Source organism: Myzus persicae, unplaced genomic scaffold (genome assembly GCF_001856785.1).
Source record: "Myzus persicae strain clone G006 unplaced genomic scaffold, MPER_G0061.0, whole genome shotgun sequence".
Lineage (NCBI taxonomy): Eukaryota > Metazoa > Arthropoda > Insecta > Hemiptera > Aphididae > Myzus > Myzus persicae.
The window spans coordinates 816,381-844,271 of record NW_019102308.1 but is presented as its reverse complement, the minus strand read 5'-3'; the positions used below and the strand labels follow the sequence as shown (position 1 = coordinate 844,271).

General features: G+C 30.7%; 1 protein-coding gene across 3 annotated transcripts; it reads left to right on the top strand.

Moving 5' to 3' along the window:
• On the top strand, window positions 1-25,991 carry LOC111031788 (protein patched). 3 transcript variants are annotated; one of them, XM_022311880.1, is made up of 19 exons: window positions 1-195; window positions 17,058-17,250; window positions 17,375-17,582; window positions 17,652-17,721; window positions 17,781-17,878; window positions 17,955-18,072; window positions 18,151-18,243; window positions 21,005-21,126; window positions 21,206-21,353; window positions 21,436-21,573; window positions 21,635-21,793; window positions 21,889-21,984; window positions 22,047-22,454; window positions 22,530-22,971; window positions 23,044-23,780; window positions 23,854-23,993; window positions 24,057-24,156; window positions 24,229-24,528; window positions 25,191-25,991. In XM_022311880.1, exons 1-19 carry the CDS (start codon window positions 130-132, stop codon window positions 25,470-25,472), a joined length of 3,918 nt encoding a protein of 1,305 aa, XP_022167572.1. In that variant the 5' UTR covers window positions 1-129; the 3' UTR covers window positions 25,473-25,991. The 3 variants fall into 3 exon arrangements, with proteins under 3 accessions (XP_022167572.1, XP_022167571.1, XP_022167570.1); XM_022311879.1 differs by lacking the exon at window positions 1-195 and adding an exon at window positions 12,793-13,475 and having other exon boundaries at window positions 25,194-25,991; XM_022311878.1 differs by lacking the exon at window positions 1-195 and adding an exon at window positions 13,395-13,475.
• The last annotated feature ends 1,900 nt before the right edge of the window (window positions 25,992-27,891 follow it).

The window sequence follows — 27,891 nt, the reverse complement described above, 5'->3', positions numbered from 1 at the left end:
GCCGGTACAGTACAAGTGTGACAATTGGCCATGGAGCATATTTTGCGCCAAACGTACGACTGTCCGACCTATGCGCCACGTGACGTGTGTACATCTGTGCCGTCGTAGTAATAACCGCTTACCGGAGACATGTTACCCGCCGAACATTACAAGCAACTACTGCAGACGACAAGCCCGAAGCACCAAACAGAACAGGTAGGTACTTTTACAATACTCATAATATATGCAGGGCGATTCACCAAGCATGATCGTCCCCCATTTTTACCTCGACATTTATTCGAATTCTGATTTTTGGATTTTCGAAATACATAGGTAGGACAACATATATTTTTTAATTCTTCAGATTTGTTATACGACTAGAGGAATATATTATGTATAGCGATACAAATTCTGTTTTTCAAATGAGAGTACCTGTTTTTACAGTTTATTATTTTGTAGATAATTTTTTTTAGAAAATATTTATGTATACCTATTACCCACCTACTTATTCGAAATTCGAACGAGTATAGTTTCTCAGGTATTAAAATGTGTATACTAAGGATAATACTATTAAAGTCCTTAAAAATAGCTTTAAAAAAATATAAAATTTACGTAATATTGGATTTAATATAATATTTTGTTGTTATTAACATTATTATTTTATTGTTCTATTACACTCAGGCCATTTGTAAAAATTATAAATGTTGTCAAGAGTAATATTAATTACTAAAATATTCTTTAAGTTTATTTAAAACTCCAAAAATTAGATTTTCAATAACTGCATTATCGAAGGAAAAAAGAGTGATAATGTTTGGTGAATACACTGTATAATATAAATTATACATTAATACATTATCTATACATTCTTATTTTTTACGCATTTTAAAACTCGATTTTGTCTTATTGGCTTACATACATTTTTTGAGCTTAAAGTTAATATGGTATAGATATAATATGTAAACGTTACCCGACTTTCTTGCGCTGTACCAGCCGCGCGACTGCTCGAGGACATACCTATTTATATACATAAAACATAGATAATGCTCAACAGACAACAAGCTAAAATTTGTGAAAAAAATAGCTAATATTCAAAAATTTATGAATTTTGGGTATTTATTTTGTATTTAAAAAAAATGTATTATTTGATTTACACAAAATGATACATACCTAGCATTAAAGTAAATAAAAAAAACTACCTACACCTTTAAGCTAAGCTTGTGGTGGTCTAGGGAGTCCCGAGTCACATTATACAAATATGATTAAATTAAGCTACATAATTAAATAAATTATAAGAAAAATAATTTTTTCTTATACTAGTTTTTGTAATACAGTATCATAAATATAAACACTGACTTATTTCACTAAATAAAACATAATTTATACATTTATTGATTTTAGTACATATTATCAATAAAAATGTTTCTCTTCACATTTATTTTGCATAGAGTTAAAATGAACAGGACCCAGAGAGTTAATGAACTTTTGTTCAAAACTCGTTTTTGTATGTATCACTTTTATATTAAATAACCTTAGGTCATCTTTTAGGTGCATGAGCACTGAGCAGTGCAGTAGGTATATATAATTTTGTTTTGGAAAGCTGACCAATATAAGAAATATATTATAAACTATAGGAATATACGATATGATATAGTTTTAAGGAAATCTTTGAACTGTAAGATAAATGAACCTATATAAATAAGATAATATAACCAACGTGTATTAATCTATATAGGGTTTAAACTATAGCTGTTACAGACTATAAATACTATACATATATGTATACAAATACAATACAGTATATTATATTAAGATAATGCATAATATTCAAACCTATGATAATACTGACTACTGTAACGTCGTAACGGGGTGTACCCAACGTGAAGGTTAGTTCATATAACATTAATTTAAATGTAATATATTATTAAATAATAGTTAGTATTATTCTTTGTATGTCATGTTTATACGGAATTATTAACATTATAAATTCAAGTTCGACTGTCGACTTTCAACTAATCTGAGGCAGAATGGAAAATATTATTTTTCTAAATTATTTTATCATTACTTCTTAATTAAATTTAAAACCGGTTGAATTGTTTTAAACGTGCATCTATAGCTATAATTTGATTACTATAATAAGTAATGTACTTACTTCATATCATTCAACATAAATGTATACATAGCATTTAATTCATTTATTAACATTAATTGTTTAAGCAATACGTTTTCTTTTTATAAGGTTTTATTTACGTAAATGTTATTAAGTAATGAATTTAAATTATTATAATTTCACTGTAAGGTTTTATTGGGTTGGTACCTGTAAGTTTATAGTCTAAGACTTAAGTGATGAACTTGTCGATATTTTATATTCATATAGACAACCATTGGTTGATATCGGTTAAATTGTTAGAAATATACAATATAGTTATGTTATTTGGTCGATATATAGTATATATTTCTAATCGAAAACGATATGCATTATAAAAGTATAAACAGTTAATAATTTTCAACAAATTCAAGTAACCATTGTGGAGGTCACGTTACTGTCATTAATAATAGGTTATGTATGTATTTTTAGAATTGCCCTAAATTTTTCAAAGAAATTGCAAAAAAAACAATAAATATATAATTATTAAAAATTTAAACATATTGTACTGAAATTATTACCATGGTATTGATATAAGTTTATAGAAAATAATAACAATTTGAGAATATTTTCATCATTTTGCGCCCTTTATACAATTTTGAAAATTGTTATGATTTCTATTTTATTCTTGAGTTTGTACCTGTGTTAGTTCGCCCGTTCTTATATAAATAATTCGTCTTTATAACTTATAGCCTATATATGTAGCTAGTTCAACCATTGATTTTTAATTAAATTTAAAATCACTAAATAATCTAATACATATTAACTATAATGGAATTTAACATATTTCATCGAAAAATGCGCGCTTTTCATTGTATAATGTGTTTTTATTTCGAGGATTTAATAATTTATAAGGCACGAAAATCATCATATTATATAACTAGAAATATTTTAAATGTCTGAACTTGGTTCAGAATATTTTTCTTTTATCCAAGTTAAATTACCGTATTATTAAAAAAAAAAAATATTATATTATACTAATAAGCCGTTTTTATTTCTTTAAAAATAGTCATGAAAATTGAATATTTTTGTTGGTATTTTATAATGTTTGTCCAAAATATACAAATTAAAAACTCATTGGACGCGAGTTTTGCTTCGCCACGCCCAACAGGTATATACCTATAGCTACCGCGTACAGCTGATTAGTATTATACACTTTAGACGGGTTTTACATATAAATATATTGAGCTACCGTGCGCAGTGTAGATAAATTATTGTGTAAAACAAATATCGGATGAAAACCTATGATATTATACGTATAATATCGTGTGTATACTACGACTAATATAACGTCGTGTGGTAAAAATACAACCCAACAAATTATATTTTATATAATAAATGTGTAAAATACTATTAATGCTATACAGCATACGCGGTACCATGAATATACCACACACGAATTATTATAATATTATATTGATGTTATTACCGCCGTCGTCACCAACTGTACTTATACTGTATAAAAATATAATATATTATTGGCAAGTTGTCCTGTTTTTTTATTAATTAAAAACGAATTGTTTATGTTTTCGTTTTATCAGTCCGCTTGTATATATATACATACGATAAATTATAATTTATAATATCATTTTATGTCTTTCCGTTATATCGAAAATCTACATAATACATATGCAGTATTATGATGCTCGTCTGATATTATATTTTGTGTATGTTATTGAAAAATTTTTTATAATATAATTATAATTTATAATTCGTGTATATGTCGTTTGTGCCGCGAGTTAGAGTGGTTCACGGGTAGGAAGAGGGGCGTGGACGGGGACTCTCGTTCTTGCAGAGAGGGGAGGAAATGTAAATAAACATCGGCGCCACTAGCTGCATTATATTGAGGATATAAGAACAGCAGCTACCAGAAGAAACCTATATACACGCGCTCGTTTATCGGACCGAGACCACACACGTGGAACACCCTCGTTTACATTATGTTATATATATATACCTATATATATATATATACATATATATATACATATATATATATGATGTACTAGGTATGTACATATATGTATGTATAATGCGTGTATGGAGCTATCTCTATTGACCACCCATCCGCCACTTGTATAGCGACCCACAACGCCTCTTTGCAATATCTTCTTTCGCTTGCATTATTACTGCATTCATTTATATAAAATATGTTGTAGGTACCTATACCTAAATATTTCATTTAGTATTTTTCAATAATAGGAATAATAGTGTGATCGTTCCGCAAAATTATCTGTATATGTAGGTACCCGAAAAGATAATATCATTTCAGTTCCTATTCTTATAGAACTAATGTCTGCGATCTGTAGCATGTATAAATAGGAAGCCTAAATAATGTCAATTTATTATAGACTTAAATTGAACAAACTACTATATACTATAGACTACCTATTATTTAAGAAATCCTGACTATTCCTATATGTATAGGATCTTATTATAATATTATTAATTGTTATTCGTGCGCCTATACAGCATTTTTGGATCTCTGCATACGTTGGAAGCAAATGTATGAAATAATATAGTATTTAAATAATTCCATATAATAAAACGTATTTTCTCTGTACTTAATACGTACCCATAAACATAGGTACCTAAGCGATGATGAAAAAAAAATTATATGTAGTAGGTAATCACTAATCACTGAAAGCATCAATCAAATATCAAGCTATAGCAATCATTTGATACCGCGGGCTATCCGTGTTTATTTAATCAATGGTAAATTATAATGCAGTAATGTAATATTATAATGTATACTATTTAAATCCATTGAATTAAAGTCTATTAAAATATACAAATAGTTCATCATCATTATATTATATTAATATATATATTATGTATATATGTATAATACATGCCGATATTGCTTATGAATATCTATTATTGTTTATTGTTTTTCCGCTTTTCCGATGAAACTTTTGAATGATATCACGATTATTTTTCACAAAGTACTTTCGTTTGGAATACGTTATTTAACATCCTTATGCCTTAGAGTCAATGTTTTTTGAATTTTAGTCAGGGCTCAGGAGTGGTGAGCAGGGAAGGGGAGAGGTCGCACATTACATTTCAATGTACCAGTTTTTCTTTGAGGCATTTAAATAATTTCTTGATTTTTCAACATTGAATATTCTAACCTAACCGTAAATTAACGATTTCTCATCTAAAAATTTACTTATTTTGTTATAATTCAAAATCAAACAACCGTAGATATTTACAAATTATACCAAGTGCTTAAATTATCATTGTTTGTTCAATAAACCTTATGATTTTCAAAATAGCTTTATTGTTTTAAGCTATTTATAGGCATAAGAAATTTTCGATTTTATATTTTGTCTTTTTTTCTATAAATATCGACAAAAAAATTCGTTCATGAGTTTTCATTATTGCAGTTCAAAAGTATTCAACATATGTATGCACGAGTTTATTTTATAGGCATTTAAAGTTTAAATTTCAACAAAATTCATCAAAAGCGCGAATGTACATTACAAATTGTATTATTGTAGTTAAACATTTACAAAATGTTCAATTTTTATAGCTTAAGATCGAAGATGTAAAAGAAGGTTTCTCATAAGTACTGTTCATACTGTAACCAAAATATACAAAAAAATATGTAAACACAGTACTTTATAGACATTTTAATTCAAAATTTGGAAGGAATTATACATTGTAACGAAGAATAACGATTGTAGTTATTTTGTTGTAATTAAGAAATATTATTCGTGTGGATACTTAAAACTTTTAAACTATATAAAATCATTGTAATATTTTATTTTTGTATACACTTTGACATTTTCAACTGCAATTTTTTCAGTGAAAATATATCCAATCTGCCTACTATATTACTGATATCTTATAGTAAAATTAACTATACTTTAATAGCGATAATATCATACAAATATAAAATATACTTAATAATATAGGCTTACGACCGTCTTTGCTCAGAATCGTTTTTCGTACACAATAATGGTTTTATATATATAATTGAATTCGAATTTGATACATCCATTATACATTCACACGACACCTAATGTACAGTAAAGCGGTACCCACACTTGCAACTCACAATTTTATTTATAGTAAATTTATTTTAAAAAAAGGTTTGTAAGCGATTTCTAGTTTTTCAGCTAGTATATTAGTACCTATATTACATACATACATACATACCTATATAGGTAGTTGCAATACTTGTAACTATTTTAATAATATAATATATAATATAGTATTGTATCTATAATGCATCCCTAAGTTATAAACGTATAAGTATATAACACTTAAATTCACTATTTGGACCGTAATTTAACAAATATCTACCAAATTTATATGATACTATTGTCCATTATTATTTATTAATCTATTAAATAGTTTATATTCGTTTAAGTGGATGATGTGCAGGTCAACAACTTGCAACTATGATTATTTTTTTATGTATTATAACGAATAAAAATTAATTGTAATTTATTATTGCTAATTAATAATCATATAAAATATATTAGATTATTATAGTTTTATATGGTATATGTATTGAAGAAATTTTCTTATCCTACAAATTGACTTATTATGCTATCATATAGTATATTAAACATATTTTAGGAACTCCAGGCTTCGAAGAAGTATTCATATAAAATCCGAAAATTATGAGCCATAAACGTCTGACTTCCTAAGCTCGAATCAGTATGGCTGTATGAAGATTCTTTCAATAAAATATGCTTTTTCTACTTAGGTATACCTATAATACCTCATAATTGTGCTAAAATATGAAGATAACCTGCAACTAAAATTTAAAAACCTATACAATTTCAATGATTCGTTATACAGTCCAGGTGATCGCAATAAAGTTATTTTTTCTAATTTTTTGTACTATATCATGTAACACTAACGTCAAACCTTCAAGACCTGAGTGACTAACGAATCACAAGCGAGTATATTCAGATGCGTGAGAAATTAACTAAACATGTCTTATATCTATATTTGATTACAATCATACCACTGAAGTAAGAAATATCTAAGAAATATGAGAAAACCCATAAACCTAATCTCTATTCTTTAATCTCGCATATTCAATTTCAAGTTTAAAAAAGGTATATATTTCATAGGTACAATAATGTTTGTGATTTTTTAGTCTGCCGACTTTTAATCTAATAAGTAATAACTCATGTTTTTGTCATTTAAATGTTCAACAAGCATCATCTTAGTTAATAATATTCTAAAATTATTTTTATGTTCTAATATTCTATACATACTTTACTTTTAGTTTAAATTTAAATAATATTAACGAGACAGAATAATAAAAATAATAAAATAATGTTAATTTTCATATTCGTTTAATTAGTTATTAGTTATTGACTGTAGTTTGTAGTTTTGTACTAGTGTAGTTAACTGTATATGCATACAATATTATTAAACAATTTCATTATTGGCATTATAAGTCATATTTTGGCTGACTACACGACTTCGATGTGGGTATGTCGTATGTACAAAGTACAACCTATGTATAAACTATAAACTTAGAAGTTTATTAATTAATTAATTGTACAATATGTTTTGATATCTAAAAACAATTCGATTTCAATATTGATTTATTAGTTCGTAGTAATATAAAATTACAACCTACTAAAATACATCATTAGAAAACGAATTTCGTATTAAAATTAAATAAAAAATATTAACAAACTATTCGATCAAAATTAAAAACTAAACCAATTACCTATATAATTATGATACGTTGTTTTAATTCTGATAATAGCTCATGAATCAATAATCTACCTAGTAATAATAAAAGAAATACTCATAGTTTCATTTTTTCCTGAAGAAATCATGTTTTCTGCTGAGGGGGTCTGTCAACGGTAATTTATTCAGATACAGCCGCCGTGTTTACCCACGGCAATTTGTAGGTATCTATATAATCTGTTAGAATATACATATAAATATTAGAATATACGATATCATTATTTTTACTCCTACTGCATAGTTTTTACCTATCTGCCCTACCTATGAATACTACCAAATATACCTTTGGCTTTCAATTATAGCCATGAATGCATTGCTCACGTTTAAAAATACGTAGGTAGGTAGATACTATATTATTTTCCATTATTACAGTAAAAAACGTGTCCACTTTCAGGTCACTGGTAAGCATATATTATGTATACTGTTTAATGTTTATAGGTATTATATGTAATATAATATTGTGAATTATATATCAAATAGGGCGCATACCCAAATACAATTTGACGTTATTATACTCATTATAATATTATACTGTGTTCAATTATTTTAAACATAATCGATGGTACTTATTAGCAATAATTGCTGGTTAATAATTATAAGTAGAAATATGTTCATTGTCCACTTAACATATTATGTTTTTATTATTTTTAATGAATACTCTTAGTTGCAGCTCTATTTTATAATAAAAGTAATTACTGACGTTTGAAACTTGGAAGCAATTATCATTTCAAGTAATAATAAAAGTAAACTTGTAACAAGGCGTTATGGAACCAAGGGTTATCAATTTATCGTCATGATTGACTGCTGAAGTTATATCCTATTATCATTGACGTTGGCTGCGTCTCGCCCAAGGGGCATGTATAGTAAAAACAATGTTATACATAAGTTTGCTTTGAGTGGTGCAGGTCACTGGCATAGAAATAAAACATTTGTATAAAATCCATCTGTTTTACGTATGTTATACGTTTTTGAAGCTCTGCTTGACTGCGTATATTTATTAGAACGTTTTCTGCAGAAGGGTTCAAGGGATTAAACTGAAAGATTTCCATAGAATCCATTACATGCCTACTATATATATGTATATTATGTTATGTATTATGTATGTCGTACATATAATAGTTCCCATTCGCCGTCCGCATAAACAATAAATTCTAAACGACATTTGAGGGTGTGGGCCACCAAGCTAGCGGACGCTACAGCAGCAGTTATGCGTGTATTATATGCGTGTACGACAGATGTGAAGTAGCGTTTATTATATATTATATTCGGCGTCACCGACGTTGATAATATTATATGGTCCGGTCGGGTAGTTCGATGACGACGACGACATGATCCCCGCCCCCGCTCCACCGGGCAAACCCTCAAAGACAACCGCTACAGTATATAATATACAATCGCGTCTCTTTCTCTCTCTCTCTCACACACACACACACACACACACAATTACATATATATTGGTACGGAGTATAATATGTATACCTATATAATGTATAATATATAATATATTTTATAAAATATAAGTCTGTTAAGTCTGTTCGTGTGTACCTACTATATATAGCGGAGACCGCTGCCGCCGCAGCATCCGTGCGTCCGGTCCTAATGACTGGAAACGGACAATCACAAATTACCGTATATAATATACTATATATATATATATGTATACACACACCGTATTTATATGCTGACAATGAATGACGGCGGCGACGAAGACACGACCGTGTATATAGTGTTGTATATTATATGCGTATGTATTTGTCCGTATTTGTGTATGTGTGTGTGTAAGAGAGAGAGATTGTGTGTATGTGTGTGATGGTTGGGGCAAGGAAAATTCAAGAATTTATATCGGCGGCGGCGGCGTCCGACGTCAAAAGCGGTACATTTGACACGGTCCGTTGGCCTCGCACACGTACAACCAAGGCGGCCGCGGCAACTGCACACACACACACACACACACACACACACACACACACACACACACACACACACACACACACACAGACGTAGCCTACACGCGCGTTGCTCGATGCTCGGAGGATATTGGATAAAGTACAACATATTATAATATAATAATATTTTATTAACGTCCGCGGGGAGTTTTCGAAATATCGAGTATCGATCACGTGCTGTAAAATATTATTCCTTTTTATCGTCTTCTTTATTTATTTGACATGATGTATATTATTTTATCGAAAAATACTCAGTTTCTCTAGTCCGGAGTGATAGTTCGACTGTTTTTAATATAATAATATGTATATGATTATTGAATATATATATGTATTATGCAAATACAAGACGCGAGTATAACTAGTTAACATATATATTATATATATTATATAAACCATTACACGATTACTTTACACCAATGATAGTAAAAGTGTAAAACATGTGTTTGTAATTTATGAAAATAAGCTTTAGACCTATATCCGTGTACGTGAGCATTAGGGAAAATAGAGTTGTTCTATTAAACACACTAATTTCTAAGTATAGATATAAAATTATACCTATAATACCTTTATTATGTAGAGATATTTTTCAATACAATAAATATGGCTCAGTATACATCTGAGGAAGTTTCAGAGGATTATACTCGAAGCTGGACTGTCAAAATATTGAAAGTGTATTACTTGGAAATTTTATATAATAGCTGTTTGTGCTAATGTGTATGGATATTATTAAGAAATTAGAATACAAAAACTCGTTTTGATAATGTTTATACTTTATATACAATACTTAAATATATTATTAAACTGTCATACTGCACTACAACAGTCAACGTAGTACAGACACACCTAGTACCTATGGTGTTTTAGACAGCTTAAAATAACAACATGCCACAGCCGATACCTCGAACTGTTTGCATTTAATTTAATTTGTCCGGTATGAGTATATGGTATGTTTTCAGTTTCATCAAGCAATAATAAGCGCCATTCAGATGGTATGTACCTATATATGGTGTTCGTGTTCTCCCTAAGGCAGATACCTTAACATTTTAATTGACGATATATATTTTTAGTGTCACGTACCATGGTACCAATTACACTCACCGACCACCGTATATATTATATATTATACTTATAAAGATGTAAATTGTTTTTCTTATACTCTTTTAGTTTAAATCTTCACTTCGCATAATCGCATAGTTGTTTCGGTTACTAAAACTTAAAAGTGTATAGATTATATACCTATACCTTTTAATTCTTAAAATCATTATTCAGGGTAATTACAGCTTAATATTATATTTCTATAGACTATATGAGTATTAAATATTTAATGGACACAGTATTATAGTAATATGATTATATTTCAGTATAATATATATATGACATGTGACAATATGGACACAAATCATATCGGTAGAGAAATACTTGCTTCTTATTTTATAATTTATACTATATATACGGAAATATTATATTTGTTTATATTTTTGGTTTTCATGTATCTGTAGTACAGAGTTGCAAATAAATGGTTTTTAATTTTAGAATCTAATACTTTAATATGGTCTTATGGTGTAGCTCAGCCTTATAGGTTTTAAGCATCTTATATTTTTAAATTAAAAAGCAAATTAAAATATATACACTCATTGAAGTCTGTTTTCGGGAGCCATGATAGCAATTCGTCAGTCGGGGGTTATACCTTTTTCCTTAAATGAATTGAATCAGATGACCTCCCAACTTTTTTTAAGAAAGTCGTGCAGTTAGATTGGCCATTTCTGTATTTCAAAATTTCAAACAACGCAAATAAAATTAAAATTAGCTTTCTAACAGTACCTATATAGTATACTATTACATAAGTAGGTACATTTAATGTTGTTTATTGTAACAATAATTGTTGGGTGGGAGAGACACTTGACGACTTGAGTGCATGTCATCATGACGTGCGCTCAACATATATTTCTTGGCACTGTTTCGATAAAAATAAATACGAATTTACGTATACTACTTTTTTCCATACAACTGTGGTAGCTGTAGCGCATAAACTTTATACTATGGTATTATACTTTATGGTAAAAATCCGGGTTCACAACTAGGTAAGTATGTCGTCTGTCGTGTCGTAACCAAAAGTTGAGCACTGCCCAAAGTTTGGTCCTCAAATCTGGAAATTTCCTAGTAGACTAATGGTTAGTGAATGACACCATGGTCTACGGTTACAACAATTAATCGGAAAACGATTTAAAATATAAGGCACTCGACTCGATAGACGACGTAGCTGCATGAACCTGGCTTTAAGGACTGTTATGGGTAGCTAGTGCTACTTTTATAATATAACTCTCATAGGTGTACAATAATTTCGGACAAAAAAAAAATCTTATTTATTTATTGTACAACACCGTACACGAGGCGTGAGTTCGTATTATATTATAATTATTTAATTATTATATTATAACATCGCTCGACCGGAGAGCCGTTTATCATCCGGGCGGCCACGCGCGCGGAAGTCGTGTTTTCGTACTCACGGCGGCAACGATCATACGGTCGCGTCGGAGGCGACTAAAATTGCGTTTGGGGGAAGATGAGATTGCGGCGGTCCACGGAGGAAAACGAGGGCGCGCGCCTGTGATCATATTCATTATCGCCGTGTGTGCAGCAGCAGCTTGCTATTATAGTAATGTTATGCAGCAGCCTGCTGCAGCTGCCAGCGACGTTGTGCCGTCGTACCGGCACGGTAATGTTCGTCGCGTCCCGTGCCGGCACTGTAACGACGGCCCCGACCACCACTTCTGCGAGTTGCGACTACGGACTACAATATTCTGTATTATTCCATACGCACGTTAAAATATTGTATACTGGATGCCGCCGACCGTGAGTTATAACCACGGCTACAATATTGCCGGGTAGTGGGAGAAATTCGGCCATCTGCCGCCGGCCCACCACGCCGCCGCCGCCGCCGCCGCCGCAGACCCGAGACCACCGTGCCGGGCCCACTCGTCGGCGGCGCTGTTGAAAACGGTCTCAGGAAACCTTCTCCCATTCCGATCCGACTGCCGCGCCGAACGCAGCTCTCCGCATTCCGCCGCGCGCCTACGGCCGCTGTTCGCCGTTCTCTCGCCGTAGTGTGTGTGCGTGTGTTATACCCGTCGTGTGCGTGGTGCTCGTCCGCGTAAAATGTAATATCGTCGAAAACGAAATCGTTGTAAATCTTAAAAATCATAATACAATTTATAATATACGTTTTAGGCACTTGTGAGTATCACATATGCATCGAGTTCCGCGACGGTTTGTTTCGTAATTTAATTGTGATTGTACTCGATACATCGGATTGTGTTCTAAAATCGAGTATTATATCGCGTAGTGTTATTTTCGCGTGAAATGAAACACCGCGATCGTTTGAACTGTAATACGACATAATATACCTATATAATACATATAGGTACATACCGCACAATAGACGACGTTACCTAGGTAGGTAAAACTATCTGGGTACCTACGTATAGTTAAGCTCTCCGACCTCAAAATCGTTTGTCCCGAAGCGGTTTTTCATGACGGACAAACTCGAATCGTTATTATTTCCCAATGAGGATACATTCGATTAAAAGTGATGCAGTGGAGATATGTCCGACAAAGTTTCAGTGGACTTGTACGTGAGGACCACGTTTCAAGATGCACAGGTCGCACGTAGACAAATCGACAAGGTATGTTCGAATCTTCGTGGTTTTCATAGTCGTAGGCACACTTATGAGTTACGAACTATATTATTTACCCAACTAAGCAAATTCTGATGTCGGCACGACGATAATTTTTGAATATTCTGTATTTAATAATATTATTATCAGCGTTAAGTTCACCCACGGGGTCGATCCGATCGACCTTGTTCCGGGCCGATGATCTCCAAGTCTCGACTTTCTGACTTCAATAATATTCTCGACAGTACCTACCACGGAATCGCCGTTCGTTCATGTCTTGGGTAAACGCTCGTGAAATGTGAAAATCATATAGAACTTATACTCAGTATAAGGTCTGCTTAAAATCGTCACCCGTATCGAATTTCCACGGCTAACGTTTGTGAACAAAGCAGTATTTCCGTCATCGTATGATTACGCTGCAGTTGTCAGTGTAATTTTCATTACCTTGTCATTCGCTGTTATTTTAGACGCAAAAAAATAATAATTATGAAAAAACGCATAGACGTCTAAATTTGATCTTTGAGTTACGTACGTACACGCGGGCATATACCTATGACGTGAACCATTAGTAATAATACTAATAATAATTAATAAACAAAATCAGAAATAATTCCGCATAATTTGATTTCTAGGCATTCTCTCGATCTAATGCTCTGTAAAAATTCGCTCTAAAACTTTAAAGGCTATGCATATGAATACCGCCTATCATACGTTCAACATATACGAGTTAGACCTCCCAAGTAAACCTACAATTATATTATTTAACTACTAATTCTGCTTGGTTTTGTGTGGGGTTTCGTATCTTTTAAAACGGGTTTCGTACTGCAATTTTAAAATTGTCGGGAACCATCTATTATGTCGACTATTTGTATCCCTTTGTGTTGGAAATGTGCCGGTTCATTAAACATATTTAATACAATATTATACCTATTTATCTTTTGAAACGTTCAAATACTTCGATATATTATGTTTACCACAGGCTTGGGTATACGTGTATACTGAACCATTCAAGAGACCTACAATAAACCGTCTCGGTAGAAAGAGGAATTATAAAAAAATATAATATTATCCACATAGACTGTTAAACTGCTTCATATTTCTTTTCCTCTTGTTTGGCTTACCCACGACAAAGTCAGTGTCGTCTTACCTACTGCAATTATACTGATATAAATTTGAAATAATGCTACATCATCAGTCATCACATTTGAAAAACTATTCTAAGTATAACTACTGGTAAAACTTAATTGGACGTTTTAAAATCTTAGAATTATCTCAAAGATATTATGAATCGGGTTGTGAATGGATAATAGTTAGGTACCTACGTAATAACATGGTATCGTTATATTAATATAATAATATTATGCTAAGTCTTTTAAAAAAAAATACAAAAGGAAAAGGTTACACGAGTAATTTTAGGTTTTGTCACGAATAAAAAAAATGTATAAATTAAAAGAAATTAAAATCAAAATATAATTTTAATATAAAAACTGGTGTTTTGTAAAACTAATAAACATTTTCACTACAAATCAATTTCAAATATGTTTATAACGATTTCGATTAATCAACGACATTTTTATAATTAATGCAATTAGGTATAGCTAGAATATCTTTACCTGTTGGCTGTTAGGTCTGCCGGTATTATTTTTTTTTATAGAAGCAAATTCTACAATATATTATATTATATATACTCGAATATATTATACGTCTTTACATTATACGTACAATGTATGACATAGGCTAGGTGGGAAGTAGGGTGAGAAGCAACCTTATCCCTGGAAATATCTGTGACATGTGGTATGTTATATTTTAATAACTCTCGTGGACTAGATACCAGAAATTATCTATGCTAAAAATGAACTACGCCTCTCCAGCCATGAAGGTCTGGAACGGTCTATGATGTCACAATACAACTTATATTGAGTTATACACGTTTAATATACTTGGTGATAAACGATGATGATATAACACTATTACATATTGATATTGGGTTGCACAAAACTATAACTTAACACGAATAAACATTTAAAGAATAAATAGAGTGAGCTTATGGTTCCTTAAACATGATTTAGTGACTTGCGATTAGTCCATTACATTTGAGTACAGCATTAAACTAATCAACTTTTTATGTAACCCCGCATAAAAGTGTTAAATATATGTTAAGGACTGATTGATATATTCGAGTTTTTTTAATAAATCAGGATATTGGATCCAACTATCTAAGCGGGCGGTGAAGCTGTAACATTCTAATATTATGTCTATAAAATACTTAAGTAATCACTTTCGGTTTATCAAAACATTGTACCTAATGTATTGAAAAACATTTCACCTCCAGCGCAATGAAACTAAATGATCTGCCGTCGGGTTCGTTTTCCATATGGATTCCGTTTTTTGGTCATTTTTCTGGTATATGGTATAAATAGTAGGTACCTACTCATTGTCAGTTAGAAAAAAAAATAATGCCTTAAAGTTTCAAGTTTCACCAGATGAGAAAAGGGTAGTATACACACAAAATTTGAACAATTCGAATCCATGATATTTTAACTATAGGTGAATAGTGTAATAGTATGAATATAATTTTTATGTTATAAAGTATAATTGGACATTGGCATATTGTACTTTGAAACTCGTTTATTCATATAATGTACTATAGTAGTACATTATGAATTATGATATAGGTAATACCAGTACGACAAGTAAACTTGGTAAAACTAAACAAATAAACTATTAGGTATGTGGGTTACAGAATTAATTATTATCATATTGAAAAATAAATTGCCACAATCAGATGATATTTAATGTTAATAATATTTCAAAATGTATTATACTTAACAATCAAAATTGTATTATTTAAATTTTTTTAATAACCCATTAAATGTGGATTACAATTTACAAACGTATCTATAAACGTAATAACCGCCTTTAAATATAGTTATATGCTCTCGAATTGTAATGATATAAGTATAGTTTTAATAATGTATAGTAATTAAGTATCCTTTAAAACAGAAAGGTTATTGTAGTTACATGTAGTTACTATTTTTGACCCAAATCCTAAGTGTTCAGCATATGTTTTTAAATAGTCATTCTATTACACACAGTGCACTGTATTGGGGCGGCCTATTGCTACCAGGAATGATTATATGTTGCAACCAGTCTCCTTTTCCCTGTGATTGAGGTGTCTGGGTGGTCCTCGTGATTTCACACAACACAATGTTGTCCCTATGTATATGGATATATTCCGTGTGCATGTGTGTGTGCGTGTGTACGCACATACACGAGCGTTGAGGAAGTAACATTCAGCTGGCACATTGCTCCCACTGATCTCGAAACAGTGGTTCTCATATTTTACCAGATATTTTACTTAGACCGTAGACGCTAATATTATATATTATACTAGAAAATTGTATGTTATTGCTTAACCTAATACCTGTTTAATTTTTGTTTTATTTTATACGGCTACCCCTGGCGAGCGTTAATGATTAAATATATACGATATATCAAATACAGTTTTGAAAGCTATTTTAAAATCAGCAATTTAAACACTTTAAACATGTAAATATATACATATACATAACACTAGATTTTTGGTTTCAGGGCAAAGCTTCTGGACGTTTGTGCGCTGTGCGGTTTAGAGCTTGGGTGCAAAAGTCCCTGGAGCGATTGGGTAGGGCAATCCATCGCAAAACCCATGTGTTCTTTCTCCCACTATTGTTGGGCCTCGGAGTTTTGTTGGCTGGATTCAAAGCCTTCGATAAGAACTCTCAATTTGATCAGCTATGGGTTGAGTGTAAGTTATTTTAGTTATTTGTTAGTAACTTATAATTATAGTTGTAATTTATAATTGTATAAATAAATTATACAAGTATAATTAATACGTAAGGTGTACTCAAAATAATTGTGAATTTATACAGCTGGAGGCCGTCTGGAAACGGAATTGCGTTACTCGGAATCGGCGCTGGGCGAAACGGAAAGCGTCGTACATTTGTTGGTCACGCAAACAGCCAAAGAGGCCTCATCTCCGGAAGTGCCTCAACAGCGGCTTCTTCATAGAAAAGCGTTACTTGCTCACCTACAGCTCCTTAAAGCCGCTTCTCATGTCACAGTCAACCTTTTTGACGTGTAAGTCACCTGATCTTATTTAAATAGATTTTTTTACAATTAACAATTGTCTTTTTTCTTATAAAACAGGACATGGAGTCTCAAAGATATTTGCGTCTCACCAAGCCCACCAGATTTTGAAGTCCACTATATAGATACTGTAAACAAATTTTCCATTGTTCAAAAATAAATTTATTAACAAATTTTTAATTTTTCTAGATATTTGAAAATATGATGCCTTGCGAAATTATTACTCCTTTAGATTGTTTTTGGGAAGGTTCCAAACTTTTGGGTCCAGAAATTCCTGTAACAGTCCCGTAAGTAGCAAGTTTGAATTAGTCTTCTAACAATAAATATATTATTGTACTTGAATTATGTTTTCATTTTTATTAGTGGTGTTGGAAGTGGTGTTAAATGGACTAATTTAAATCCTCAGAGCTTAATGAAATCCATTAAAGCCATGGGAGATACCAATTTTCCATTTGATATGCTAGAAACTTACATGAAACGAGTAAGTAAAAGTGGAATATCAATAGAGATTAGAATATATATGGCGTAACGAATGTTAACGTTAGTAATTTAACTTTAGGCAGGAATCAATTCGGGCTACCAAGATAAACTATGCTTAGATCCGGAAGATCCCGACTGTCCAGAAACAGCCCCTAACAAAAAATCAAAAAAAGTGAGTTTTTTCAACCATAATATGAAATATCTTTCGAAATAAATGTAGGAAAATGTTAAGCTTAAAATTACCTTGATACCCAACCTTGTAACTATTAATATATAATTGTATCTTAAATTCAACCTGTTGGACTGGTACAGGTGTCAGGTGTACCTGTACCTATAATATTAATTATTGACATGTAATCTGTATTATATTTCAAGTGAAATTAATTTTAAATTAACGACTAAAAATTGTCATTTAAGTATTTTGTGTGTTATTTACAAATACTTGTACTTACTTGCAAGGAAGATTAGTTAAATCTTTTAATTAATTAATTAAAAAATAAATGCATTTATATTATAGCCTCAAAATAGTTATAACCATAAATAGCAAATTAGCGTCTTATAATAAGCACTGATAACAAAAAGTGTTAGAGGTTCATTGCTCATTTTTAGGTATATGTATGTATCATATACAAATAAACGGGAATTTTTCTTATCCGATGTAATTTTCTAGGTCAAACGCATTTTTAAAAGGAAAAGTTAGTGAACTTCACTTGCTCGACACATCGGTAGATTTGTTAACTGTGTTATTTGTCTTCCTTCTTCTTGTTGATCGTTAGTCATATATTAGGTAGGGAATCCAGCCAATATGTAACATTTAGGCCCCCCAGACAACTGCATATATATAACTTATTTGCATAACAAAGACCTCTTGGGAGGCATTGTGTTCGCCGGAGCCTATTCATGTCTTGTCATAGCCAAACACATACATAACCAGACTCACTCGCTCACTCGTTCTCCCCTCCACTTTCTTTTTCATTGGTGCTCGGGGTAATTGAAGTCGGTATACCAGTGAACTCGAGGACCACACACGCAACTCTGGAGCTATCATTCTTGGTCGGTGATGCCTTCATTATGGTTAAGGTAATAGGCCTTGGGCTATACACAATGCACACTGCACAGCACCCAAGCATTCCTTCGCATAAAAAAAAGAAAAACACCAATATCACCTTACTTTTGATTTTTATTACAGCATTCTTTCCACATGCCTTACCTACATAATAAATTAAAATATTCTGTGCTAAAATCGAAGAAAAAAATTAGGTAAATATTAAAGAGTACTTAATGGCGTATATACGAACATGTATACAAGCATACAATGATTACAATATTAACTGCATTCAAATATTTGTCAATTTTAAAGACTAAAAGAATAGAAAATTAACTTAGTAATTTGGTAGATAAGTAAATTATTTAATGTGCTAAGTGGTATTCTATGGATAGATTTTGGACGTATTTAGTATATATATACGAGGTTTGAGGTGGTCTCAATGTTGGTGGGCTAATTTGTTAAAAACACAATTTTTTTCTCCACACATTCATATAATCACATTGCACGCGGAATCGCAATAATAAATCTCAATAATATTTTGTATTTTATTTTTGGCATTTGTGTGCTGTGTAAATGGCAACTCAGCGCCGGTTTACTTCATGGGAGGTCCCCATCTCTTTCAGTGTGTGTGTGTGTTAGTGCATGAAACCCGAACACTGAACAGCTTCATCCTTGCGTCTTTATATTTTTTGATAATATGTTCTTAGAATGCCGGTCCCCAGCCGTAACACTAGCACATGACTTTACCTGATCATAATTTAACGGCTTCGCCCCCCTCCTGATCATTGCGCTCAGAAAAAAAAAATCAAAAATCGTCCTCGCGTTCACCTGCTGCTTAAGTCACATTCTTAGAGAGCCTATATATTACACCATATATTCTTGGATAAGACATCATATGAATGGAAAAATATCACAAAGCAATATTTCACATTGTAAGTCAGAAGATTGAGTTACATGCCAATGTCCAATTCCAACAATAGTACATCGTTGGATGCACGCATTCAAATATTGCAATCACTATAAATACTACCGCGGTTAACCATAATGTGCGACATTTTGCAATTGTTGCTATTTGAAAAAATATCGATAATCTTTTTGTTGGCGTTTTGGTCGGTTATGTCTTTTATTATTTAAAATTATCAGTAAATAATTTTACATTCACGATTCACTCGACTCTATATAATCTTAAAGTATACATTTATTATAAAAAGTAAAAATTATAATAATCGTTTCCCATCGTATTGTGATCTACGGTTTTGGATCTTATATCTATATTTTAAAGAACAATTTTTCATTGAAAAACAAATATTACGTAGATACACAACTTTTTGCAGTGAGTATTAGTTTTTTTTTACAACATTAGTTTAAAACTAAAATTTTAATTATAATCATGAAAATTAAATTTTAATCTTATGCAAACTATATTCTCCGCATTTCAAAGTGCATCGTCATGGTGTCATACTGTGTATTATATTTTATACTTAGCTTAGGTATACTGTGTCACTGAGATACTTTTATTATCCAGCTGCATTAGATAAGTGTACTGGGGAGCATTTATTTAGTCTACACATACCAGCATGGCAGCATCTCAAAAAAAAAAATTTAATCGGTTCTCATATTCATCAAACGTGTAATATAATTAAAGCATTTTTATACTAACAAGGTGTGTATTACCAAAGGGGCCAAGATCAACGCCCACATTTCCTGTACCCACATCCTTGTTGTAAATGATAAATATATTATTTCTCTAAGTAGGTGACAAAAGTCCTTAACAGTGTTGTATTATTGTAGAGGTAAAATATTAAAAGATGCTATAATTATATTTTTAATTTAATAGATTGTATTTTAAAAACAGTTTTAACATGTCAAATTTACACTTCTACAGATCCCTGATATTGGAGCAGAATTGGCCAATGGTTGTTATGGATTTGCTAGTAAATATATGCACTGGCCTAAAGAGTTGCTATTGGGCGGTATTACTCAAAATAAAACAGGATACATCCAAAAGTAATTTTCATTGTGCTTAGTATATTTATTTTATTGTTTTCAATATTTACGTTTTTTTTATGTTAATAAAAAATTTTAGTGCTGAAGCATTGCAGTCAGTGTTACAACTAATGGGTGAAAAGGAGTTGTATGAATTTTGGTTACAAAGCTACAAAGTATTGCATTTTTCATGGGACCAAGAGAAGGCTGCTCTGGTGCTCAAAACTTGGCAAAAGAAATTTAATGAGGTTAGCATATATAACTATTAACTAATATTATGTAATTTAAGTTACATTTTTAACCGATTATAAATATTTTTTATGATTGCAGGAAGTGAAAAGAGTGCTGAAAACCGCAGCAATGGTTCCATACGATTTTCATACATTTTCAACAATGTTACTAAAAGATTTACTTAACCAATTCAATTTTTTGAATCCTATATATATTTATATTGGATGTGGAATAATGGTAATTTTCTAATAACTTTTAAAGAAATCAGAATAATTTTAATGAATTATATATTTTTTAGTTGTTTTATGTTTCGTTCATGCAAATAAATTTATTCGACCCTGTCAGATCTCAATCAATCATTGGTTTGTTTAGTCTCCTGTTAATACTGTTATCGATTGCATCGGGTATTGCTTTTTGTTGTCTTATTGGAATTCAAATACATTCTGCTACTATAGCTGTAAGTCTAAGATTTTTTTTTTATTTGCATTATTTATGTATAGTATATACATTTTATAGAATTATACATAATATATATTAACTTACAACTTGTAGGTTGTTATTTCAATTGCAACAGCATTGGGAGTAAACAATATGTTTTTGTTGATGTTCAGTTATAAGCGAGTGTCAAGTCATGGATTTGATCAATCTGTAAGTTATTTATTTTTAAGTAAATAAAAAAAATTGTTCTAATATGTTTATATTTAATTTAGACTCAAAAATACAGTTGTCATTTGGGTAAAAAACAAGTAGGAATGGTGCTGAAGTCTACCGGAACAAATATACTTATGACATCACTCATCACCATAGCAATTTTTATTACTGCTGCTATTGTGCCAATTCCTGCATTGCGAGCATTTTGCTTGCAGGTTGCTATATTGGCGATGTTTGTCTTGGTTACTACACTTTTTGGTGTTACATCTCTTATAAGCTTCGATGTGCGCAGAAGAAGAAGTGCAAGAATTGATATATTTTGTTGTTTTCCATCTGAAGACTTACAATGGCCATTTTTTAACAACAATAATAATTCTTTTGGAACAGCAAGCACAATTGATGGACAAATGCGTCAATTTACTGAAAAATCAGAATCACCAAATCCAGTATCTTCAAATTTATTACTGGTTAGTTACTAAAGTAGCTATTTAATTATATTTATTAATTATTATTTCGTGATTTTTTGTTTTATTGTACATCAGAAAGAATTTAAAGACCCAAATTCAGATTGTGAAGACACCCCAATGAGAAAAAAAACACATTTTTGTGACTGGAAGCCTAAAGACATTGCTCAAAAATATGTTCAGTATTTGACAACTGGGGCATGTCGTATTCGTGTCATCTTATTATTCATCGCGGTGTTGGGAATTAGTGTATGGGGAATTACTAAAATTCAAGCCGGACTGACATTGCCTGAAATGGTACCCAATGGTACTAATGAGCAAAAGTTTCTTGGAACATATGGTCAGATGTTTGGATTTTATAACATGCATGCAGTGACACGTGGTGATTTTGAGTATCCAACTAATCAAAGGTTATTGTATGAATATCACGATGCATTCATGCGTGTTCCTAACATATTAAAAAATGATAATGGTGGTTTACCTCAGATGTGGCTTACATTATTCAGAGAATGGCTGTTAGGTAATATAAACTATTAGTAATTTTATCTCAAAGAGTAAGAATTTTGTACTTAATTCTATATTTATTCTATAGGATTACAAAAAGCATTTGATAAAGACTGGGCAAAGAAATGCATTGGTCAAGAAGGATGGGAGACATGTGCATCTGAAAATGGTATTCTCGGTTATAAGTTACTTGTGCAAACTGGCAACAGTGATAATCCGATTGATAAATCTTTGGCAATGAATGCTAGACTAGTCAATGAGAATGGTATCATTAATGAAGAAACATTTTATAATCTATTGACTGCATGGGTATCAAATGATATACTAGCATATGGTGCGTCTCAAGCCAACATTCGACCAGAACCTCGCCGTTGGACACACGTGGCCAACGATTTCGATTTACAGATCGTAAAATCATCGCCAATAATTTATGCTCAAATGCCATTCTATGCTAGTTATTTGTATGAAACATCTATAATAACAAAATTCATATCTACAGTACGTGGCATATGCAAAAATTTTGATGAGCGTGGACTGCCCAACTATCCATCAGGCATCCCTTTTGTTTACTGGGAACAATATCAAGAACTCAATCAGTATTTATGTGTGGCCATGTCATTTGCATTTTTTTTTTTGTTTTTAATCTGCGGTTTATTCCTATGCAATATCAAAGCTGCTCTTATAACATTGTTTATGTCTGCATCACAAGTCATTCAAGTTATGGGTTTTATGGGTTTCGCTTACATCAAATTTAGCGCCATACCTGTTGTGTTAGTAATTGGTACTGTAGGTACTGGAGCAACATTCACTACACACCTTTGCTTGGTAAGTTTTAAAAAAATAGATTTAGTAAAAATAAGTTTTGGTATTAATCATATGTTTTTTTTTTATCCAACAGAGCTTTGTCACAAGTATAGGTGATAAAAATAGACGAATACATCTGTCTGTAGATCATATGTCTAAAATAATCCTTCAATCAGGAGTTACATTAGTTATCGCTGTCATAATGCTTGTTTTTCAAAATAACTATGTATCAAGGTAAAATGGCAAATTATTTTTATTGCAAATAAATTATATTTTATATTTTATATTTAATTTCAGGTCATACTTTCTTATATTAATTTCTAACACCGTATTTGGGTTGTTTAATGGCCTTGTGTGTTTACCAGTATTCTTATCTATGTATGGACCACCGCCAGAGGTTTGTTTACACAAATAACAATAAGACATTTCAATAAATATTATTTATTAATTATTTAAATATTTTACATAGATAAAGCCGTTGAAGTATACTGACCGTATAAGCACTCCATCACCAGAACCAATTAAAAAGCGCGCCCGTTATACCAGCATTAGGCAATCGGTACCTCCACCCCCATCCAATCGAACTCATCATCATCAACAGCAGAATCGTCACAGACATCACCAACAACACCAGGGAAATAATGGTTTGTCTCGATCACATGGTGGGCTACACTATGTGCCTAGAGATGGATCATTGTCTACCATTGCTGAAGAATCTGGTTCCTATCATTCTGCATCTATACCTCATGTGGAAACAACCAAGTCACAAGTAAGTCCAGTAGATTTTCAATAACCCAACATCAATAATGTATTAAAATATAAAATCCTATGTATCAAAAAATGGTAACCTTCCTTTCCTGATAATTGCACTCAAGAAAGCTAGGTGTACCTTTTCACTGTCTGAAATTCTTCAATTTTGGAACTATTCAATTTAGGCTGGAGGCTTGTATTATTTGAAAATTCCTAAACAAAATTAAAGTTCCTCAAAAATAAGTGATATAATACAATAACAAAAATATTCTCTTATGATCAAAATATTCTCATATGATCTATAATATTGTACATCATGATATTATTTATTGGCAAACAATATTTTACATTTACGGGGATAACTATCATTTTGGCTTTGTTTATAATATTAAATGCGGTTTCAAGTCATTTCCTAAACAATATATGAATTGCATTAAATTGTTTAATTTACTATCTATACTCTATTTCAATCTCCCCCTCGAAATGTTAAAACAATGTTTCACTCATGTATCACAACTTTTAATTTGTTATGATTTATAAGTCCTAAAATATTTTTCTGTGTACATACCTATCTAAACTTAACAACATATTTTTTGGAAATAAAGACATATTTTCTCAATAAAATCATCAAAATATATAAATTGAGAAGTAATATAATATTTATTTCATATTATTGTTTAGCAGTCATTATCAATATCACCATCACCATCAAGCCAGTCAGACTATAGTTCAGACAGTGGATCCGAAATTGATGCACCACAACGAACTCAGTCTGTACCTACAGGATCGACTCAGACTTCTGCGCCAACCAGGTGCATAGTAACAGCCAAATTTGAACTTGAGCTCGACGGTAATATGATGAGCGCAGCCGCACAACCTTGTGTGCATAAATCGTCATCAAAACATCATCACAACAATCGTCAACCAAAAAGGCATAAACGCCATCATAATACTAGGTACTGATATAATAGTTCAATTTGTATTGTTTTTAATTTTAATTTTAACAAATTGATTAATAATTTTTGTTAGTTAAAACGCTCAATTCATTGTATATTTTAGATATTTTTATAATGACAATTATAATTTGACTTCCAAAGTTAGTTATGTGATTGGGTAGCTCTCTTTGTAAGCTTAAAAGACTGATGAATAATGAGTTTAGTCTTAATTAAGACTTATTGTTGAATAACTCAACTTTTTATGTTTTTTTTTAACTAAAATTGTTTTATATGGTTTAATTATTATTTTTATTATTAAATAATGTGTAGTTGTTAAGTTAATTGAATGAAAAAAATCATTCACACTCCCTACACCGTAGAAAAAATACTGACCCGATTTAATTGTGTACCCCCTAGTACATTGTAATCGCAATACGATACTGGGTTCAAATTGTATTTTGTTAAGATTTAAATAATTCTAGTCAACTTAATAAAAATATTGCATTATTTATTTTGTTTTAAAAAATAAGATAATGATACTATCAACAAAAACAACAATTTACAATTTTTATTATTACGACAATAAGAAATGACTATTTTTTTCTGTTTTCAATATATATATATAATATATGTACAAATTGTTCCTAATCGTTTTTAATGCGTCATATTTTCATTAAGAATACATGTAGATTACTAATATTTGTATACATTCCTCGCATGATATTTTATACAATTTATTTAAATGTACGACAACAATTATGTTATGATTTGTTAAACAATATTGATCAGTTGACTGATGTACATTAATAATTAATCTTAGATAATTCAATAGAATATAATTCTTAATGAAATGATTATTTTTTAAATCACACAATTCATAAATACATTACTTTTATGTATAATAATAATATGAATAGTGCATGATTATCAGATTATATTAGGCAAACATATTTAAATTTACAGTACAAAATGCTTGAAGAAAATATTCTAAAATAATTTTTGTACCTTATTTTTGGATTTATTTATTTATTTATTTAATTTTTTTTGTATCATATGTAAAATTTGAAATTAATTTATTTTTGTATTTATTTTAAATGTAAAAATATTGTAAAAAAAACTTAGTTTATAAAATATAACCAAAGGTTTATTTATAATGTGTTTTGAACAATTAATTTTCATACTTGATGTTTAAGGAGATTAAATAATATATTATGATAGCTGCATCGTGTATGCCATTCATTTAAGAGTGACAACTGACTAGGTATACTCAAATCCGTACAAGTTTTTGACTCAACATTTTCCTAAATCCATACCTGCAATTCTGGTAGTTCACATAAATTGGTCCGTTTTCCGGTATCTGAATTAGTAATACATTACCATATAATTTTTAACGGGGTTGGGGTTCGATTCTATATTAAGGAATTGGTATTTTCTCTCAAAATAGTCCTATCTAATGACAACACTTACTGTTCCCAGTAGCAACAGACTTTACTGTGTCATAGTCGTCAGATAAACATCTGAATAGTGAATACCTTCGGAAAACGTTTGAATTTGTCATGAAGTATATTTTGACTTGTTTTGAGCTGTTTATTGATTTTTAAATAATTCTTGTTGTCTAACTTAAGATAACTTCCAGGTAGATTAGATACTACCAAGCAGTGTTTGGCGTACATTGAAAACCTAAAAATACTAATCATTTAAAATAAACAATGTTCAAGAGTTAGAGGAAGGCAATAAAGATAGATGGTTAGAATTCTGTGAAACCATTTTAGAAAAAATCGGACAAGTGGATGTTACTCTGCTATACATTAAATGTCTAAGAGGTCGCTGTAATGGATTATATTCAATTTGAATTCAATGATATCGATTCATTGTATATGAAAAACGATTCTGAGCGGAGACTGTATGTCAGCTTAGGATATTTTATATTGTTACTTATTACTTATTATTAATATAGTAGGCGGAAGTTGAATTAATATTATTCTTAAATTATCAGTGATGCTTGAAAAATATTAAATATACCTACTTAAAATTGGTCTGTTTTGGAACCGAAATTACCACAAAATGATAACCGTTATTCTTTGTGTTAATATGTAATTTTGTCCAAATTTGAACTTAGTCTGTAAAAAATAACTGTATTTATATATTTTTTAGATTTCTTAGTTATGGAAAAAATTGCTTAAGTGGAAACTTGTTTTACATTTTCAATCCTTACCTATAAAAATTTAACATTTTATAGAATTTTAACTACAAAATCATTTTCAATTTTCAACTTGATAAATATTGTCAGAATTTGAACTTTAAATGCTTATAAAAAAAAATGTATTTTTAATATTTTTCAACTGCTATTGTAACAAGTTATTAAGAGATTTGAATTAAATTTTCATGCTTTTCGACCCAACCATTAAAATTGTATTGACATTTATAGAAGAATAAAATGAAAAATT

Bases quoted from the DNA above. Each gene is read 5' to 3' on its own strand.
- LOC111031788 (XM_022311878.1), top strand. From the start codon at position 13,395: ATGTCCGACAAAGTTTCAGTGGACTTGTACGTGAGGACCACGTTTCAA. The intron at 18,244-21,004 runs GTGAGTTTTTTC...ACACTTCTACAG, and splicing joins CTAACAAAAAATCAAAAAAA to ATCCCTGATATTGGAGCAGA. The intron at 24,157-24,228 runs GTTTGTTTACAC...TATTTTACATAG, and splicing joins TGTATGGACCACCGCCAGAG to ATAAAGCCGTTGAAGTATAC.